This window comes from Vipera berus (assembly GCF_964194415.1).
Source record: "Vipera berus genome assembly, chromosome: 15".
Lineage (NCBI taxonomy): Eukaryota > Metazoa > Chordata > Lepidosauria > Squamata > Viperidae > Vipera > Vipera berus.
In genome coordinates, this window is record NC_138218.1 from 10,074,419 (window position 1) to 10,094,856 (window position 20,438).

Consider the following 20,438-nt stretch of genomic DNA (forward strand, 5'->3'; position numbering starts at 1 on the left):
CGGCAGGAATGTGTTGCAGGCTTTGACTTTGCAGCAAGGCAAGGTGGCCGTCAGCTCAGGAATCCTGGTTAAATTTCTACTTAACAGTGAAATAAGTTTAATCCTTGGCTATAAAAGCCTCTGGGTTATTAGACTGGCAGTCCTAGATCGCCAGCTAGCGGCCCCGTCTTCTTACTACAGCTCACTTTCTGCTCTTTTTTTTCATGTAACTATTATATTTTATATTGAGAAAAAAACAGTCAAAAGAGAAAATAGAAGACAGAACAGAGAAGTAAAATGACTGATGGGTGCAATAAAATAAAAATAAAAAAATAGGGAAAAAAGATACACAGAAAAGAATGACTTTCCATTTCTTTCAGAGCAAACACATCTAAAACCTAAGCTCACAGTTACAACCTAAACTCCATTTTTAAAATAATCTGTAAATATCAGCCATCATCAAATCCGTATCACGATTTCATTTTTTTCCCCCCCTCAACACAAAAAGTCCAAAGATTTAAGTTCCTGCAGGTCTCCATATGAGAAAGGATGCAATGCAAGGGCGCTCTGATTTATTTTTAAATTTTGATTGATTGATTCAAATAATAATAATAATAATAATAATAATAATAATAATAATAATAATAATAATAATAATAATAATAATAATTAATAAAGTTGGAAGGGACCTTGGAGGTCATCTAGTCCAACCCCCTGCTCAGGCAGGAAACCTTACACCATTTCAGGCAAATGGCTGTCCAGTCTCTTCTTAAAAACCTCCAGTGTTGGAGCATTCACAGCTTCTGGAGGCAGGTGGTTCCACTGGTTAGTTGTTCTAACTGTCAGGAATTCCTCCTTAGTTCTAGGTTGCTTCTCTCCTTGACTAGTTTCCATCCGTTGCTTCTTGTCCTGCCTTCAGGCGCTTTGGAGAATAGCTTGACTCCCTCTTCTTTGGGACAGCCCCTGAGATACTGGAACACTGCTATCATGTCACCCCTCATCCTTCTCTTCGTTAAACTACACATCCCCAATTCCATATGTAAACAAGGGCATTTTCCTCTGAAACTATCCTAGCCTGGTCTTCTCCCCCTGAAGTTCGGAACAGCAGGGAATCAAATGAAAACACGAGCGAGAAGTAGCCGTGGTTAGAACAGAAAAAGTGCAAAAAAAGGACAGTAGTAGCGAACAGCTTTTCTCTTTATTTAACCGTTCCCTCTTTGCAAGGGTAAGCGCCGTTTTGGAGGAAAAACCTTCACCAGTTAGAACTCAGTAAAGAAAAATACTCCGGCATGCTGAAGTCCTGCATGGGTAGGTGGGTGGAAGGAAGGAAGGAAGGAAGGAAGGAAGGAAGGAAGGAAGGAAGGAAGGAAGGAAGGAAGGAAGGAAGGAAGGAAGGAAAATAGGGAGGGGGGAGGAAGGGAGGAAGGAAGGGGATGGAAGAGATAGAAGGGTAGGAAAGAGAAGGTTGAAGAGGGAGAGGAAGGAAGGCAGAAAAGGAATGAGGGAGGATGTGAAGGAAGGAAGGAAGGAAAGAGGGAGGGGAAGGAAGAGAAGGAAGATAGAAGGGAAGGGAAATAAAAGTAGAGGAAGGGATTGGAAGGGACTCCTTGCCACCAGGAAGGCCTTTTGTGAAAGGTGGGGGCCAAGAGTGCCCGTGGCCATACCTTGGCCGGGTCTCCCTCGCCAGATGACCTTGAATCTCGATCGCCCACCGCCCACATTTTTCATCCCCTTGAAGATGGCGTTGGGGGACCTTTCTGTCATTAAGTGGATTTACGGCAATTTCCTTATGAGTTTTCTCCAAGGGATTGTGTTATGAGAGGCACATTAAATCTCCATTAATACCTCATTATCCCACTGATAAGATTACCATGATAATGAGGCAGAAATTCTAATTGTCTCACTTCTTATTGTGCCTTTCATTAAATCATATACCTGGAAGGATGAATTTGGGGACGGCGGGGTGCGGGGGGGGGGCAAACGCATCTCCAGCCAAAAAGCTCAGAGATGCCCAGGACTCTCTTGTCTTTTGGGGAGGGGGAGGCAGAGAAAATATACCCTGGGGGAGATGAACCCCTGGTTGAATTCTCTTGGCTGTTGGTCCCCAACATTTTTCATGGCAGATTCTGCTTTTGTTCACTCAAGAGAAGCAACTCAAGGTCCTATCCTGTTGGAAAAGAAGGAAGGAAGGAAGGAAGGAAGGAAAAGGAAGGATGGAAGGATGGAAGGAAGGAAGGAAGGAAGGAAAAAAGGAAGGAAGGAAGGAAGGAAGGAAGGAAGGAACATTTAGAGACAGTGTGGTCTAGTGGTGAAGATACCAGGCTAGAAAACAGGCGACTGGGATTTCTAGTCCCATCTTGGGCATAAAACCCAGCTGAGTGACTTTGGGCCAATCACCAGGTGACGGTGAGTTCTAGTCCTACCTTAGGCACGAAAACCAGCTGGATGACCGCAGGCTACTCCGGCTCTCTCCCAGCCCAACCCACCTCACAGGAAAAGAAATGGAGGAAAGAGCATTATCCATCTTCACCACCTTGAATTATTTATAAAAAAAAATACACACACACACACACACACACACACACACACAACAAATATCCAGTCCAATAAACACCCCAATCCAACTGTGTACGCTGTCACTTTTAATGTACAAGAAGCAACAGAGGAAGTTTTATCAAAGAGAGAAACAACCTAGAACTTAAGAAATTTCCCGACGGTCAGAGCAATTAATTCTTAGGCTTGCCTCCCAGCGTTTTAGGTGCTCCATCACTGGAGGTTTTTAAGAAGAGACTGGACAGCCATTTGTCCAAAATGGTGCAGGGTCTCCTGCTTGAGCAGAGGGCTGGACTAGAAGACCTCCAAGGTCCCTCCCATCTCTGTTATTCTGCTATTTGGTTTTCCTCCTTCCTTCCTTCCTTCCTTCCTTCCTTCCTTCCTTCCTTCCTTCCTTCCTTCCTTCCTTCCTTCCTTCCTTCCTTCCTTCCTTCCTTCCTTCCTTCCTTCTTGAGCAGGGGGTTGGACTAGAAGACCTCCAGGGACCCTTCCAACTCTGTTCTTCTGTTAATCTTTTCCAGCGCTGCTGCCGAGAAGCTACCCGGCTGCCTTCAAGAGTTCGCCTTGACTGAGACCGCCTCACCTTTTAAACAAAGAAGCATCAGATCTGTTTGAAGCTGTCCACGCATCGATTCTGAAGTCACTTCTCTCCCTTCTGCCTGGGGGGTTTCAATACCTGCCCCCCCTTCACCTCCCAAGCCATGGTCCCACCTGCCCAGGTGTGACTCCAAAACGGATTCCCGCTTGTCTTCCAGGTGTGTATCGCCCTGCAACCGCTTCATCCCACTCGCGTTCAGATTCACGGGGCCAGGGTTAAGCAACCTCCATCCCCATTCCCAAGCTTAAACGGGAGCATTTGTTTAATTACGTGCAAGGAACAATACATTCCGGCCATTATCTAAATCACACTTATATTTTCTGGATGTGATTTTCATCAGCCTCCGTTTCCTTCTCTCCCTCCCTCCCTCCCCCCTCCCCACCGCCAGCCTTTGCATCATTAACAGGGAAGAGTTAATGAATATAAAAGCATAAAGCCTAATTACACTTTAATTTACAGTCATAATCTCATTTTGTGACTGGAGGAAATCTGTTGTGGGGAAAAAAAGAAAGAGAAAGAAAGAAAGAAAGAAAGAAAGAAAGAAAGAAAGAAAGAAAGAAAGAAAGAAAGAAAGAAAGAAAGAGGGGGGGGGAACACTCCCCAAACTTTCAAGTGAATGAATGAAATCAGCTCCATTTCAGTTTTGCTATCAAATCAGAGATTTTTCTGGTTTTATCTGGAGGGTTCAATAATTCAAAGGACATGGAGGAAGGAGTTCCTGAAGGAACCCCACATCAAGGCAGACTTTGCCTGGATTCAGAAACCAAGCAGCCTTCGTTGTATTTTCCTTTCCTTTCCTTTCCTTTCCTTTCCTTTCCTTTCCTTTCCTTTCCTTTCCTTTCCTTTCCTTTCCTTTCCTTTCCTTTCCTTTCCTTTCCTTTCCTCTTTTCCAACATGATAGGACCTTCAGTGGCTTCTCTTTCCTGGGGGGGGGAAGGGAGAGGAGGGTGGAGCAGTTAAGAACAGCAGCCTGTGGATGGCAGCAGAGATCTATTTTTAAAGGCTTCTCTGCTGGAAAAAAATAAATAAAAATAAATTAAAAACAGGCCCTGAAGATCAAAGGGGGAGGCGAAAGGTTTGAAAGGCAGCAAATTTTAATGATTTTAAGGTGTTGCAAAATTAGGCCGCACGATGCAGCGTGCTCAGTATGAAACACTGTCTACAGCTGTAGTCCTTGCGACTTGCTTTACGAGCATGGTCAAGGTGGTCATACAGTCAATCAAATCTCCTAGTGACCTGCTTAATGGCCACAGAGAGGATCAAAATTCCAGGGTCAGTTGTGACAGCTAAGCCAAGGGCTATAGCTTCCTTCCTTCCTTCCTTCCTTCCTTCCTTCCTTCCTTCCTTCCTTCCTTCCTTCCTTCCTTCCTTCCTTCCTTCCTTCCTTCCTTCCCTTGATGCTCTCTGAGCTTGGTGCTTTTCTTGCAGACATTTCATTACCCAACTAGGTAAGATCATCAGTGCCATCTATAAGAAAACCAACAATGTCAAGAGAGCACCAAGGATCCCACAGTTCAACCCTGAGTTAAAAATATTCTTTTCTCTTCTTTCTTTCTTTCTTTCTTTCTTTCTTTCTTTCTTTCTTTCTTTCTTTCTTTCTTTCTTTCTTTCTTTCTTTCTTTCTTTCTTTCTTTCTTTCTTTCTTTCTTTCTTTCCTGTTTTTTCTTTCTTCTTTCTTTCTTTCTTTCTTTCTTTCTTTCTTTCCTTCCTTCCTTCCTTCCTTCCTTCCTTCCTTCCTTCCTTCCTTCCTTCCTTCCTTCCCTCCCTCCCTCCCTCCCTTTTCCTTTTTTGTTTCCCTAACTGGAAATTCAAGAGATCAGCATTTGCACTGGTCTCCCCCGAGACCGGCCCATTCCACTTCCAAGCACATCTCTTTATGACTAATGTGTGGAGTCCAGCAGGCGATGGCGATGCTTCCCCTGGGGCGTTGCACCTCTGAATTCCCAAGACACTTCCTCTCCCCTCGTCTTTCTTTCCTTTCCCTCTGCTGAATCCTCAGTGGCAGAAAACCGCAGCAGCTCATTCCCGCTGACCTTGACTCTGTAAGTAAGATAAAACGTGAATCGGGACACAGGAGTGAGTATGTGCACACTTCGGCTGCGTACTTCCAAGAGTGATCGGCTAGAGGTTTCGCCTGGTGTCCCAAAAAGCTTTTTCCAAGATGGCCAGAGGTCCCCACAAGGTTGCAAAAATAAAGCCAGCATCCACTGCAGCTAACAAAAACACTTGGTGGACAGCTACGAGAGGTCTGCTCTCTTGCTGATTGGTCCAAAGTCACATAGCTGGCTTTGATGCCTGAGGCAGGACTAGAACTCACCGTCTCCTGGTGATTGGTCCAAAGTCACGTAGCTGGCTTTGATGCCTGAGGCAGGACTAGAACTCACCGTCTCCTGGGGATTGGTCCAAAGTCACGTAGCTGGCTTTGATGCCTGAGGCAGGACTAGAACTCACCGTCTCCTGGGGATTGGTCCAAAGTCACGTAGCTGGCTTTGATGCCTGAGGCAGGACTAGAACTCACCGTCTCCTGGTGACTGGCACAGTTATCCAGCTGGCTTTTATGCCTGAGACAGGACTAGAACTCACCGTCTCCTGGGGATTGGCCCAAAGCCACCCAACCATCTTGCACGCCTAAGGTGGAACTAGAACTCACGGTCTCCCGCTTTCCAGCCTCCAGGCTGTATATACCTCGATATATTCTAGATATGTTCATTTCTCTGATTAAAACAGCCAGCTTTTTACATTCTCAAAAGATTTAACATTCGAAGGAAGGAAGGAAGGAAGGGAAGAAGGGAAGAAGAAAGGATTAGGGAGGGAGCGAAGGAACGTTTTGCCAAGGGAAAAACACACCAAGTGTCATTACCACAAACCAATTCCTGCCATTGCAGTAATTAGATTAGATTTTCATCAGTAGGTCTCCTCCTGGAAGAGGGAGGCTGGCTTGCAACCTGGGGACAAAGCGATTCTAATCAGAAAGGGCAGGGGGTGCCTTCTGTTTCTCGGTGGGAGGGCAGCCTTTCCGCAGATAAAGTCTGAGACTTTATTGGCAAATAATAAGGATTTCAGACACGAAGAAGAAGAAGAAAAAGAAGAGAGAAACTTCAACCATGTGAGAAGGCCTTCAGCGTTAGGAGTTTGGAGAAGAATTCATTGTAAGAAGACCACCCTCCATTTCCAAGTTAAGCGCTGGGTTTCTTTTTTGTCTAGAACGCAGATGGGCGTTTGTGCACGAGAGAGAAAGACAGAAAGACACAGAGAGAGAGAGAGACAGAAAGAGAGAGAGGGAGAGGCAGAAAGAGAGAGAGAGTCAGAGAGAGAGAGAGAGGGAGAGGCAGAAAGAGAGAGTCAGAGAGAGAGGGGGAGAGACAGAAAGAGAGAGAGAAAGACAGAGACAGAAAGAGAGAGAGGGAGAGACACACAGAGAGACAGAGAGAGACAGAAAGAGGGGGAGAGAGAGAGAGAGGAAGAGAGAGACAGAAAGAGAGGGAGAGAGAAAGACAGAGAGAGAGAGGGAGAGAAAGACAGAGACAGAGAGAGGGAGAGACAGAAAGAGAGAGAGGGGGGAGAGACAGAGAGAGAGAGAGAGAAAGACAGAGAGAGAGAGAGAGAGGAAGAGAGAGACAGAAAGAGAGGGAGAGACAGAAAGAGAGAGAGAGAGAGAGAGCTGTGATACAATAGAGAGAGGCAACTGGCAAGCCAGAATGGAGTCTGAGAAAGCAAGGCAGAGTTGCATTTAAGAAGACCTCCTGGAGAAGAAGTAATGGCTTGAAGAGGGTCCCTGCGGTGGAATAATGCCAATGAACAGGCTGGTGAATTTAATAAAAGGACTCCAATCTGGTGCGAGCTACTCGCATAGAAAAGACCCCCCAACCTGACCCAGATTTTGTAGGGGGAAAAATGTAGGTCGCTCTTCGTTCCATTGAGTTCTTCCATGGGGTACAGATCAGCGACCGTCTTCCCGAGAGGACAAAAGTCTTCTCAGGAAAGAGATGTCGAGACTCCGGAAAGAGTGCAGAGAAGAGCGACGAAGAGGATTAGGGGATTGGAGACTAAAACGTATGAAGAACGGTTGCAGGAACTGGGCATGGCCAGTCTGATGATGTTAGCGGGTTGGATCGTGAGATGTCTGTACCGTAACAACCAAGCTCAGAGAGCACCAAGGATCCTTCATTGCAACGCTGAGCTACAGATACTCTCCTTTATTAAAACTCTTCCCAGGCAATCTGTATTAAAAACACACATAATGGAGTCAATCGTACGAAGCTTTTATATAAAGCGATACACATTGATGAAATATCCTATAGACTTTTTTTGTGAAGGGGGGGGGAGAAAGGGGAACTCCATAGAAAAGTATGCCAAATCAAAACGTTGCCCTATTCATTGGAAGGAGAGGGGGGAAAAACAACAATTTCCCCATTTCTTATCGTTCCCCCAATCCTCCTCGGCCCTCTCTGCTCAGCGCAAATTATTTTGTAAGATTGAGTAAACGTTTGAGATAAACACTATAAATTTTCAAAGCTTTTTTTTTTAAAAAAAGGGAGCATTTGAATTCCAGATCTGGATTACTTAGAAATGTGACGTTTAAACTATAAATGTAGATTAAAAAAAGGAAACGGAACACCACGGGTACTTCTCAAGGGACGTGCTTTTAGCAAGGAATATACCAGACACGCTTCTAATGTCTTCAAACAGAATTAGCGTTGAAATACTTCTCGTATATTTACGCCAAGCTAATGCATAAAGATGGGAAAACAGCCTCGGGTACTTATGTAAATAGGCAGAGAATTGCATCCACCAGAAAGAGAAGTTTGGGAGTTTTAAAGGGGGAAGGAGGGGGCGGACACAGAATTTGTTGATATGATAATAGAATTGAAGTTGAACATGCATTATTTTTTTTCTCCTCCCTTCCATTCAATTGTGTCCCTGCTCTTTTCTTGGCAAGGTTTTTCAGAAATGGTTTGCCATTGCCTTCTTGCTAGGGCTGAAAGAGAGCGACTGGCCCAAGGTCAGCCAGCTGGCTTTGTGCCCAAGGCAGGACTAGAACTCACCGTCACCTGGTGACTGGCCCAAATTCACCCAGCTGACTTTCATGCCTAAGGCCGAGCTAGAACTCACCTTCTCCTAGTTCTCTAGCCTGATGCCTTAACCAGTATACCAAACTCTCTCTCTTAACAATGGCCCCCCCACCTTTTAAAAAGGGCCGTAAGTTAAGCAGGCAGTTCAGAAAATGTATCTAGTTAACCAACGGATGGCATGGAATTGGCCCTTGATAAGACTTTAATGGAATTCAAGAGGGGTTGGATTGAACCGTTTGTGGGAATGCAATGACTCTAGGCTGATGACTCGCTTCACTCCACTCCCCAGCAATGCCTGCTTTTCTCCTACAGCCCCCGGTTCACACATCCTGCCAAACCCAATGGATGCATTCCTGACGCCTGTGACACCAACCCAAGCCATACCGCAGCTTGATGCCACCTGTTGGCTTTCACAACAGCCTTAACCACAATCGACACAGTTCTCCTTCCAGGTGAGTTGATGTGCAGTATGAAGACAACTGCCCGTTAGGGGGGACCAATTAGCTTTCAGATATTCTTCCCACGTTTCGCAAGGAATCGTGAAGAGGCACTTGCAATCTGGGTTTTAGCCTCCCCTCACTGCTCCAAAATTCAGAGTAAGCCCAGAACCTTCCAGAAAACCAACGGCTGTGCGAAGTTTGGAGCACCATGGATCATCGAAGCCTCTTGTCTGCTTGAAGGACAGAGAGAGAGAGGAAGACAGAGGCAGAGAGAAAGAGGGGGGGGAAGAGAAAGAAAGAGACAGGAAGAAAGAAAAAGAAGACAGTCAGGAAGTGAGAGAGATAGGTAGAGAGAGGGAGAAAAAAGAGAAAGGAGAAAAATGAGACAAGGAGAAAGAGTGTGTGTGTGTCAGAGAGAGAGAGAGAGAGAGAGAGAGAGAGAGAGAGAGAGAGAGAGAGAGAGAGAGAGAGAGAGAGAAGATTTTGGGTGTGGATACAGCTTTTCTCCCTCTTTTTCTCCACTTCACCCTCCCTTCCTTCTCTTTGCTGTCAAGAAGACAATCTGTTCCTCCATTTCTCAGGAAGACACTTGGCAAGATGGCCGACAGGATGTCAGGAATCATTACAGCAAGTGGAGAACAGGAGAGCAGAGTTTCTTGAGACCACCTCCTCAGCGTGAGAAGGGAGGAAAGGTGGAACAGAGCAGGCAGGGGAATGAAAACAGGAGTTATTTATATATAATACTTTCACCCTCTCAAAAAAGAAGCCACTTTTCTATGTGGCTAGGAAGTTTTCAGCTGAGACTTAAATTTCAGTCTGATTACTTCCTGCCGATTGGGTCAATGTTTGGGGAAGAGTACTGCTGGTCCTCAATTTACAACTGAATCGTTTAGTGACTGTTCAAAGTTACAGTGGCACTGGGAAAAAATACCTTTCTCTCTAGAGTGTCTGTATGTGTCTGTAGGCACCAGATTAGAAAACTGGAGACGGTGAGTTCTAGTCCTGCCTTAGCCATGAAAGCTGTCTGGGTGACTTTGGGCCAATCACCAGCAGACGGTGAGTTCTAGTCCTGCCTAAGGCATGGAAAAATGAGGTTGATTTTGAGCGAGTTCCTCTCTTTCAGCCCAACTCACCTCACAGGGTGATTGTTCTTGGAAAAATAGGAGGACGAAGGAGTATTAGATATGCTGACCACCTTGAGTTACTTGTAAGGCTGGATAACAAATAATATTAACACAATATGCCACAGAACAATCCGAAGTTAGGAAGGTTGTATATCACGGCCTGTGGAGAGCGTAAAACTTGAAAAAAATTAATAATATCGGGATAAGTAACTTTAGAAGCCTACACCAGCCCCAAAGTGAGAATTTCCAGCTTGCTTTATTTGGGTAAACAAGCCTTTCCTGTGTTGATATTTTGGTTGTGAGGTTGTTTGCTTGGTTATGTAATTGGATACACTAATAGCTTAAGGCCACAGCACAATCCAGCTGCATGGAGAAAGTGAAAAGAGGTTTTTTTTTAAAAAAAAATTGTACAGCTCGGAGTGATCCAATTGAGTTGATTGTCAATCCATTCCAAACAGACTTAAAAGAGGAGGGGAACACACACCCCCTTACATTTTTGCACTGCACATAACACATCAGTAATTTGCTGTCAGGAGAGAGAGTGTGCAGGACCCACTGGCTGAGATAGCTTTCAAAGTGAATTTTGTAAATTTAGAGAGATTGGATGCATCAACAGCTGCTGTTTTTTTTTTTTAGCAGAGTCTCTGTCTCACCCCTCCCGTCTCTTCCCATCAAACTCCTCTCTCTGATCTGTGGATGTTTTTGCCCCCCAGCCTAGTTCACCCCTTCTGCAAAACTCTGGTTTTCTTAAGCAGCTTTGATCAAATAAATTGTAACGGCCTTGAACGTTCTAACCCCTTCTTCAGTTTAACTTTCTCCGTTTCTCTTCTGCATCAATTTTAGAAATGTCTTGATCTTTCCAAAAAAGGAGAAGCCGGAGCAGTCTGTTTCTATGGAGTCGTGCTTTAATACAAATGGATGGATTTAATTAAGCTTGCGGTTACATACTTGAGGCTGAACCCCTCTGCGCAAAAGCCGACCTTTGAATTTTTAAGCAAAATACACCACCCACGTGGGTAAGTTGACGGTCAAAATTTTTTTTTGTCATGTTTTAATTTTCGCCATTGGTTTATCTGTGGGTAATCCACAGGTTATCCGTTTTTCATGGCATTTTGGTTAAAAAAGAATAGAGAATAACAGAGTCGGAAGGGACCTTGGAGGTCTTCTAGTCCAACCCCCCCTGCTCAAGCAGGAGACCCTATTCCATTTCAGACAAATGGTTGTCCAATCTCTTCTGGAAAACCTCCAGTATTGGAGCACCTACAACTTCTGGAGGCAAGTAGTCCCAGTGGTTAATTAGTGTCAGGAAATTTCTCCTTAGTTCCAGGTTGCTTCTCTCCTTGATTAGTTCCCATCCGTTGCTTCATGTCCTGCCTTCAGATGCTTTGGAGAATAGCTTGAACCCCCTCTTCTTTGTGGCAGCCCCTCAAATATCGGAATACTGCTATCATGTCACCCCTGGTCCTTCTCATGGTTAGATTAGATATCCCCAATTCCTGCAATCGTTCCTCTTACGATTCCTCCTACATTATCCTGAGCTGTCATCACAAACCGGCCAGGGGAAAACGAAGTGATCTTCGGCTCACGTCTTCAAGCTTTTAAGCCACGGCAAGCACAGGCTTCAACCTTCACCGACGTCCTTTTAATCATACTAATGAAAGGGAAGAGTTGCTATTAATTTGAGCAAGACCTGGCATTCGGCAGCTAGAGTGGCGGGCTCTTCTCCAAATGAAGGTGTTGGGCTATAAATTGGAAAGGTCCAGATTGACAAGCATTTGGACATCTGCAGGCCATCCTCCCATCTTCCGAAAAGCCTTTGTTTCTCCCCCACCCCTTTAATTAAGTGGAAGAGAAAGCAAGAGGCAGCTCGGGGTGAGAAAAGAAACAAGACTTGAGAGATCTGAATGCATTTTTTTTTAAAAAAAATTATATAGGTAGCCCTCAGCTTTCCACCCTTTGTTCACTGTTACAAAGGCGCTGGGAAAAGTGATTTACCACCAGGCCTTGCAGTCGATGATTACCTTGTTTTTGCCATTCGCATTTGTGTTGGGATTCAGCAAGACACTAGTCCTCAGGACCGCTGGCTGATGTCTTGTGTATCAGCGAGAGAACAGAGGTGCAAAATATAGCTCGGTGCCTGAAGTGGCCTTGATGAATAAGCTTAGAAGGAAAATGAGGAGGGCTGAAGGGAAAAATAATAATAATGGATTATTGGTGCGGGTGACCATGCCTGAAAGGGACCTGGGATCGGAATGCTTTTGATTTATTATTATTTTTTGGTACATTTTGTATCTGAGCTGTTAAGTCTCCCTCCATGAAGTCAGCCAACTTTGTTGCATCAAAACTTCCTGACCTCTGATGGTGCCTCTCTCCATGGTGCTGAAAAGCACCTGTTGCTTTCTCCTCAAGTCTTGGCGATAGACCACAAAAGCAGTAGGGGGGGATTAATTTCCTCTTCCGGATCCATCTCAGAGGAATAGTATTCGCCTAGCATGTAGACAACCCCTGATTTCATTCTTACCACCCCTAAAAAAATAAAAATAAAAACAAAACTCCACTCCAAACAACGAATACGTTATTGCCACCATGTCAAATCATGTCTAGCCGATTAAGGTGCTGTTTGAGGAACCAGCGGGGAAGACAACTTTTCCTAACAGCTGTTTTGCCTTGCCTGGCCCCACCCCATCTCAGCTGCAGCCGTTCCCTGTTTATAAATCACGTCGTGGCTCGGCCTGCGTTTCAGCATTTAACGTGTCTTATGCTGTGATCCTTAAAAGCTGAAATTAATGACATCCGCGCTGCCGCTCATTAATAATTGCTTCATTACTGTACACAATGGTGTCCTCTTGGCAATAGCCAACTTTAGTTCAGCTTTTCTAATTATCTGGCGTTTCGGCGACTCAACGGAGCTTCCCAGCATCCCTTGCTGTGGAAAAAAAAGACGATGGGTGTAGCCCCAATGACACGGATCAAAAGCTTCCTGCACGTCCAGTGTTGGCTGACCATTCAAGGGAGGAGAACATGAGGACTTTAACGGGGGGGGGGAGCGGAGGGAAGCAAGATGTGCAATTCTCCAACACAAGCCTATATCGAATATCCCTGATTAAGCTAACACCAGACATGTCACTAGAAGGCAAAAATGACGAAACTGCATCTTATTTACTTTGGCTATGTCATGTGGAAGAGTTTGCTGGAGAAAGCAATTACATTTTAGAAGAGTTAGCATAAGAGGAAACCAAGGAACACGATGACTGGACGCCATCAAAGCTGACACCAGCCAAACAACTTAGAAGGCAACACGATAAACAATGGATGGCAAGTAATCAAGGAGAGAAGTAACCTGCAATTAGAATAGAGTGGAATGGAATAGAAGAGCTGGAAGGGACCTTGGAGGTCTTCTAGTCCAACCCCCTGCTCAAGCTGGAGAACCTATACCATCTCAGACAAGTGAATGTCCAGTCTCTTCTTAAAAACCTCCAGTGATGGAGCGCCCACGATTTCTAGGGGTTAATTGTCCTGTTAGGAAGTTTCTCCTTAATTCAAGGTTGCCTCTCTCTTTGTTCAGTTTCCAACTATTGTCTTGCCCTCTGGTGCTTTGGTGAATAGGTTGACCCCCTCTTCTTTGTGGCAGCCCCTCAAATACTGGAATACTGCTATCGTGTCACCCCTATTTCTTCTTTTCTTTAGATTGGCCAAACCCAAGTCCTGCAGCCATTCGTCTATTCTATTCTATTCTATTCTATTCTATTCTATTCCATTCCATTCCATTCCATTCCATTCCATTCCATTCCACATTTTCTATTCTATTCTATTCTATTCTATTCTATTCTATTCTATTCTATTCTATTCTATTCTATTCTATTCTATTCTATTCTATTCTATTTCTTATTCTATTTATTCCATTCCATCCCCCCTCTTAAGACATTTCCTCTTCTCCCCTCTCCCCAACTCTGAAAAATCCAGAAATAATCCTGGCCCACTCTGTACAGAGAACATCCCCTCCGCTTACCGAAAGAATCAAGCCTTGCCATAAATACTGAGAAAGAGTATAAGGAATTTATTAGTAATAAAAAGGGGGGTACATTTGTACTACAAGTTGGCTTGGTGGTGGAGGGTTTCTCCTCCCCCATTTCCCTAAAAGAAAATGGATCGTTTCACCGCCAGCGATCACCCTTGGGGGTGGGGGAGGGATGTGTGTCTAAGAAGGCAGGGAGGGAGGGAGGGAGGGGAGGGGTGATACAGATCAAAGATTCCCCCATCAGGGTTCAGCCTCTGTCTGGGCTCCCTTAGCCAGCCTGCGGCAGCTTTCCCACTGACTCTAGAGAGGAAAGAGGTCTAGAAAAAACAAACCAACTCGGGGAGGGAGAGAGAGAGAGAGAGAGAGAGAGAGAGAAATTCATTTGTGACATCAAGCCTAGACGGGCCCCTTCCTGGAGGCCTCGGAAAGCGGTCCGTTCTCCTTTGGGTTGATATGGCTCTTGATTTCCATCCGAGGACGACACCCGTGGCCAACAACGTTGGCCGTCTTCATGCTGATCTGTAAAACGAACATTCACAACTGCGGTTGGCGGCGGCTAGCAACCGCCGCGCCAGAAACCTCTCTTCGAGTCCCAGGCAACCGAGGGCAACTCCCGCTCAGCCCCGAGAGTAGCCAGCGTCTCTTCCATTTGGCTCCAGGCCAGCCCGGCCTTTATTGCTGCCCCGTTTTCTTCTCCTTTTGGAAGCTGAAGCTGGTCCTGCGACTCAGTTTCCTTTGCTTCTGGGCCAGGTAATCCGCCCGGGCTGTGCTGGCACGGGATTCGAGGATGTAGTTCACCTGAAAGAAGCAAGTGGGAGAAAGGAAGAAAGAAAGGAAAGAAAGGAAAGAAAGAAAGAAAGAGAAGAAAGAAAGAGAAAGAAAGAAAGAAAGAAAGAGAGAAAAAGAGAAAGAAAGGAGAGAGAAAAAGAAAAAGAAGAAAGAAAGAAAGAAAGAAAGAAAGAAAGAAAGAAAGAAAGAAAGAAAGAAAGAAAGAAAGAAAGAGAGAAAGAAAGAGAAGGCCACCTGTTTCAACCAGACTAACCAATCAGGGAAGGCTGGGAATCTTGGCTGGCAATACCTGGAAGGACCCCCCCTCCCAAATTCTACCCTATTGGTTAAGCCATCTGGCAACTGCTGGGTCAAAGGGATTTAAAATGGGGCAACCCCCCCCACACCTCTCCTTGGCCCTTACCTTCAGCACAATCTCGTTGACGGTGGCCGCGTCAGATTCAAAGTAGAGATGCTTGTAATCGTGGTTGCTGAGATAGGTGAGCTTAAATATTGCATGACCTGTCAGGTAGGAGAAAGGAGGGAGAAGGAGAAGGAGAAGGAGAAGGAGAAGGAGAAGAAGAAGAAGAAGAAGAAGAAGAAGAAGAAGAAGAAGAAGAAGAAGAAGAAGAAGAAGAAGAAGAAGAAGAAGAAGAAGAAGAAGAAGAAGAAGAAGACAAGGAACAAAAATGGTGAGGTTGGCAAAAGCTTTACAGTATTCTTGTGTATAAAAAGGCATTTTAACCAGTTTTTCCCAAGATAAGATTAAAGCACAGGGATGCCGCAATGGTCGTTAAGTGGGGGAAACGGTCACAAGTTTGCTTTCTCCAGGGCCACTGTAACTTTGAGCGGTCACTAAATGAATGATGGTGAAGTCGAGGAAAACGTCCCAACGACCGGCGTCTTTGGCTACGAGATGGACGACACTTAAATTTCCTAATAAATAAATAAATTATTTCTCCCCCCCCCTTCTTGCAAGGTTTGCGAGCTGCCACCCCAGAAACCCTCAGCAAGTCGAGGGTGGGCACGACAGACCGTCTGTGTGCTTGTGTGTGTGTGACTGTGTTGTGGGGAGGGGCGGGGGGGGGAGAGGACCCACAGATGGTGAGCTTTGCATACCATCGGCAGAACAGGCAGAACAGACGGGGGAAGAGGAAAACTGACATCCTTCTCCTGTCACAGAAAGAAAACCCAGCCATTACCGAACTCCTTAAAGTGTCCCACAAACATTTCACCTTGACCGCAACTTTAAAAAGTCTTACGAACGATGAATATTTCAACGAACATTCACACACTGGCAATTCAGATTTCATGTATTAAGCCGTTCTCTCCATTTTTATTTTTATTTTTTTAAAAAATGCATTTGGTCCAAACGTCTGAATGAATTCAACTACGACAATAGCCTCCTCGTTTAAAACGGAGATTTATCTTCTTTTCCCGGAGTGAATAAGATTTGAACTCTTATTTACAGTAGCTAATTCTCCGAATAACCCCAAATAAACCAATATGTGGCCAGCAAACCGGAGATCTTGGGTTTTTCATCACGGCGTGTTGATTAAACCTTATTATCCCGGGCTAATCGGGAATTACGAATTTGCAATTTTTGTCCGATGGACGAATGACTGACCTAGGGGTTGAAATTCCCAAGCTTGGATACTTAAGGGATAATTTTGGGTTATAGGTTGTTGTTGTTTTTTTTTGTAACATGGGCTCCAGCAAACACACCCCTCCCCCAAATATGGACACAGCCCAGGGGAAAAGGGGAGGGGCATGGCAGCCTAGTGGGTAGCCAGCGACCCACCCTTCCGTACCAGGCACACTGTTAGTAGGGCGCCTTTGCCCGGCTTTTGACCATTCACCCTCTTCCAGTGTTTTATCTCTCCTTTTCTACTTGGGGGCCTTTCACAGCTGACAGAAGCAGACCGCGGAACTTTATTTCAAATTCTTATTTTTAGCTTTTGAAAGAGTCAGCCCTTTTCGGAGGCCATTACCCAGTCAGGGATGTCAATAACGCTTATTGTGCAGAGGAGGTGGTGGGTTCAATCCATCATGGGCGACACATCTCACTAGCCGTGCGTGCTCGCACTGGTCAGAGGGAGCGATGGGTCTTCGGCACACGGGAGCATCTAGAATCTCAGCTTGGCGGTGGTGGGTTTACACCCGGATTATTTAAAGGGGGGGGGTTATCCAAATTGGGGTGAAAGCTTACAAGTCCAACGATGACAGCCAGCACCAGATTTTCGATGCACGCACCTGTCCTTGTGTTTGAGATTATGATCACCTTTAAACGAAGGGATGCCAATAAATGGGCTTGATTTTATTAATTTCAGGAACCTCGTTTCGAACTGAAAGATGTACCCTTGGGTATGTCTGGTTTAACGGGAACAAGGAGCAGAGGTGACATGGTAGCAGTCTTCCAATATCTCAGGGGCTGCCCCAAAGAAGAGGGAGTCAAGCTATTCTCCAAAGCCCCTGAAGGCAGGACAAGAAGCAACGGATTTAAAGTAATCAAGGAGAGAAGCAACCTGGAATTAAGGAGGAATTTTTCTCAACCCAAGTGTTGGGTTGGTTTCTCAAGAGCTTCGGACAACGATCCCTTGGTTTTGCACAAAAAGGCTAGTGGTGTTTCATCCAACCTCCTTCCCCTCACCTTCCCCAAGGACCAAACATCAGTGAAGGAGCTTGTCCAGAGATCTCCATCTAAGCCCCTCAAAAAGTGACAATTCTATACGGCGCTGACTTCAAACTCTGAGAAGCAGGATTGGTGAGAAGTCCCTGTCCATTTCCTGTGCTGGAGAGTTCCAGAAAACTGCAGAAATAGGAGAAGGGGAGCAAGGACTAACAGAAGGTGTCCATCCTTCTCTGCGGTAGCTGAGTGGACTATAAAAACAGTCTTTGGACAGTCAGTCAAGTAATTTAATGGAATAACAGAAGAGTTGGAAGGGACTTTGGAAGTCATCTAGTCCAACCCACTGCTCAGGCAGGAAACCGTTTCAGACAAATAGCGGTCCAATCTCTTGTTAAAAATCTCCAGTGTTGGAGCACCCACAACTTCTGAAGGCAAGGTGTTCCACTGGTTAATTGTCCCCACCGTTAGGAAGTTTCTCCTTAGTTCCAGGCTGCTTCTCTCCTTGATTAGTTTCCATCTGTTTCTTCTTTGTTTTGCCTTCAGGTGCTTTGGAGAATAGGCTGACACCCCCCCTCTTGGGTCATCCCTTCAAATTTAAGGCCTGTGTGTTATTCTCTCTACCAGGGGTGTAAATTTCTTTTGGGGAGGTCCAAACCTATAAAGTCTTGCACATTGCCCTAAGATCCCAAAAATTGTTGATTTTGCAGGCAGGGGAAATTCTTAACCATGGCTTTTCAAGCTATGTGTTGTTGTTGTTTTTCGTGAGGTCAGAGGTCTTGAAGAATACAAGGGGCCAAAAAACACTGCGGATCTTGTCCCCTTCCGAGCTGCATCTCCGCAACTGCCCCGCTTCCCCTGGTGTTTTTGGAAGAGATAATAAATAAACCAAATTGCACTAAGCATCCTTCCCACCGTTGTTGTGAGCAGCGAGGAAGGGCTCCTTCTCCTCCGGCGTCTGCACCTCATCAATCACGCCATTGTCTGCTTGAGAGCCGAGCCTTGTAAATGTCAGACCCACTCAAGTCCGAGGAGACGAGAATCCGAACATGGCAAGGAGGTTTTAATTGGGCGGCGTAATTAAATGGGCGGCGGAGGGAGAAGAGGGGACGAAAGGAAGAGGACCGGTGAACGCTACTTTTGACAGGGAAGAGACGCTTTTGATGGAGAAAGACTTTGAAAGGGATGGAACAATAACCAAAGGAGAGAGTTGGAAGGGGCCTTAGAGGTCTTCTAGCCCAACCCCCAGCTGTACCACTCCAGAGAAATGGCTGTCCAGTCTCCGGTACTGGAGCATTTTACAACTTCTGGAGGCAAGCTTTTCCACTGATTAATTTCAGGAAATTTCTCTTTAGTTCTAGGTTGCTTCTCTCCATCCGTTTTTTGTCTTGTCTTCAGGGGCTTTGGAGAATAGCTTGACCCCCTCCTCTTTGGGGCAGCCCCTCAAATATTGGAAGACCGCTACCATGTCACCCGCTTCTTTTCATCAAACTAGACCTACCCAGTTCCTGCGACCGTTCTTCATACGTTTTATCCTCCAGTCCCCTGATCATCCTTGTTGCTCTTCTCTGCACTCTTTCCAGAGTCTCGACATCTTTTTGATGTCGTGATGAACGAAGCTAGACAATGGGTCTCTCCTTGGGGATCTTGGCATTCTGGTGGGATGAGCTAAAATGCAGGGACTTGGAGGAAGCATGGATGCTTTTTTGGGGGGGAAAGAAGGATCCAGTGAGGTTGGCTGATGAGCGAAGAGATATAGGACTGGGAAAGTCTAGTTGTGGTTAGGGTCGTGATTTTTGTAAGGTTAAAAAAATAAAATAAAATGGGTGTTTAGACAGCTCACCCACTGACAGCAAACTGATCAAAACAGCCTCCTAGCCCTCTGAAGAGGCGGTGAGGCTGTCCTTGTCTTAACAACTGTTTAGTGACCGTTCAAATTTACAACGGCACTGAAAAAAAAGCGACTTAGGACTCTTTTTCAAAACTTAACAACTTAACAACAACCCCCAGGATCATAAGATTTGGACGCTTCGCAAGTGGCGTGCCTTTATGACGGGTCACAGTGTCCCAGGATCACATGTTCATCTTTTGCCATCGTCTCCCAAGACACAGTTGTGTGTTTTTTTTGTTTCACAGCTGCAACAAGGAAGGTTGCCAAATGGGGCAAAACTCACTGGCTTTGCCAGAGAAAGTTTGGGCTCAACTGTGGTTATAAGTCGAGAACTCTCTGTAGCCAGGGCTGAGTGCGAAGCGTGGACCCATCCCTTCTCAATGACTTATTTACTATTTAACCTATTAGTAATCTACTCCAGAGAGACTATAACTCAGGACATCAAACAGAGAGTCTCAGAAAGAGACTTACACAAACAATACTCCCATTTTACAGGTGGGGAAATTTGGAGAAAAAGAGAGAGAAAAGCTTAGGGGTCAGGTGGGGAGGGTGAACCGGCAGGCATACATTTCTATTATTTATTTCTACTCCAGTTTATATTGGGGTTGTTTTGATGAGTCTGCTTCCCATTTTCTGGAAGGCTACGGACCAACCTCATATAATCTCCCACCCACCCACCCACCCCCTTTTTTTTTCAACTTCTCCAGACTGTTAACCTGATTTGCGAAAGGTTAAGGCCATCTGTTTATAGATTTTGTAAGACGGCCCAGCTAACTGGAAAGCGTTTTCAGGAGAAATGGCAGGGTATAAATCACTGTAATAAAGTAAATAAGGAAAAACAAATTTCCTTCTCAAACGGCGGACCGTACCAATTGGGCCGGGGTGGGGGGGTGGGGGTGGCGTTTACCCTCACCTGGCAATCACTGGGATAAGGCAATGGGCATTACAAGAGGAGGAATACAAGGACCAGTGTCAAGGCCTCCTAGCCCAGTTCATGATCTTAAATGAAGCCCGTGGCTCCTAGTCACATAAGCTGCCTCTAACCCAGTTTGCAACGGGAGGGGGGGGGGAAATCTATTCTTTTAAGCTCAGTTCTTCTCCCCTTTCACAGGCGCTGATAGTGATGGTGGTGGAAACTGGCAGGCAAGCATTTTATTCAGGTGAGTGAAACAATCAACTCGACTTTAATCTCTTTACAAGGAGGGAAAATAAATAAATAAATAAATAAATAAATAAATAAATAAATAAATAAAAAACCCCGTCCCCTACTAGCACTGACGATGTTCCCTAGTTGGGTCATGAAATGTCTGCAAGAAAAAAAACACCAAGCTTAAAGAACACCAAGGACCCCACTGTCCTCTCCTCCTCC

At 45.4% G+C, this 20,438-nt stretch overlaps 2 protein-coding genes across 8 annotated transcripts in view; one reads left to right on the plus strand and one right to left on the minus strand.

Moving 5' to 3' along the window:
- Positions 1-13,803: 13,803 nt before the first annotated feature.
- Positions 13,804-20,438, minus strand: part of MAPKAP1 (MAPK associated protein 1) — a 75,635-nt gene continuing 69,000 nt past the window's right edge. For 5 of the 7 annotated variants that reach the window (XM_081340028.1, XM_081340025.1, XM_081340026.1 and 2 more), the window contains 2 exons: positions 14,977-15,074; positions 13,804-14,582 (listed from right to left, as the gene is read on the minus strand). In XM_081340028.1, coding sequence (XP_081196154.1) covers positions 14,457-14,582; positions 14,977-15,074 — 224 coding nt within the window. In that variant the 3' untranslated portion in view covers positions 13,804-14,456. Of the gene's footprint in view, positions 14,583-14,976; positions 15,075-20,181; positions 20,377-20,438 lie in introns of those variants that run through there. The other 2 variants (XR_014028051.1, XM_081340029.1) reach the window with 2 other exon arrangements.
- LOC308675075 (uncharacterized protein) overlaps positions 15,025-20,438 on the plus strand; it is a gene marked incomplete at its 5' end in the record, with an annotated part of 32,852 nt that continues 27,438 nt past the window's right edge. Inside the window, 2 exons of the mRNA XM_081340064.1 lie at positions 15,025-15,244; positions 20,181-20,229. Of these exons, the coding sequence (XP_081196190.1) occupies positions 15,025-15,244; positions 20,181-20,229 (269 nt within the window). The remainder of the gene's footprint in view (positions 15,245-20,180; positions 20,230-20,438) is intronic.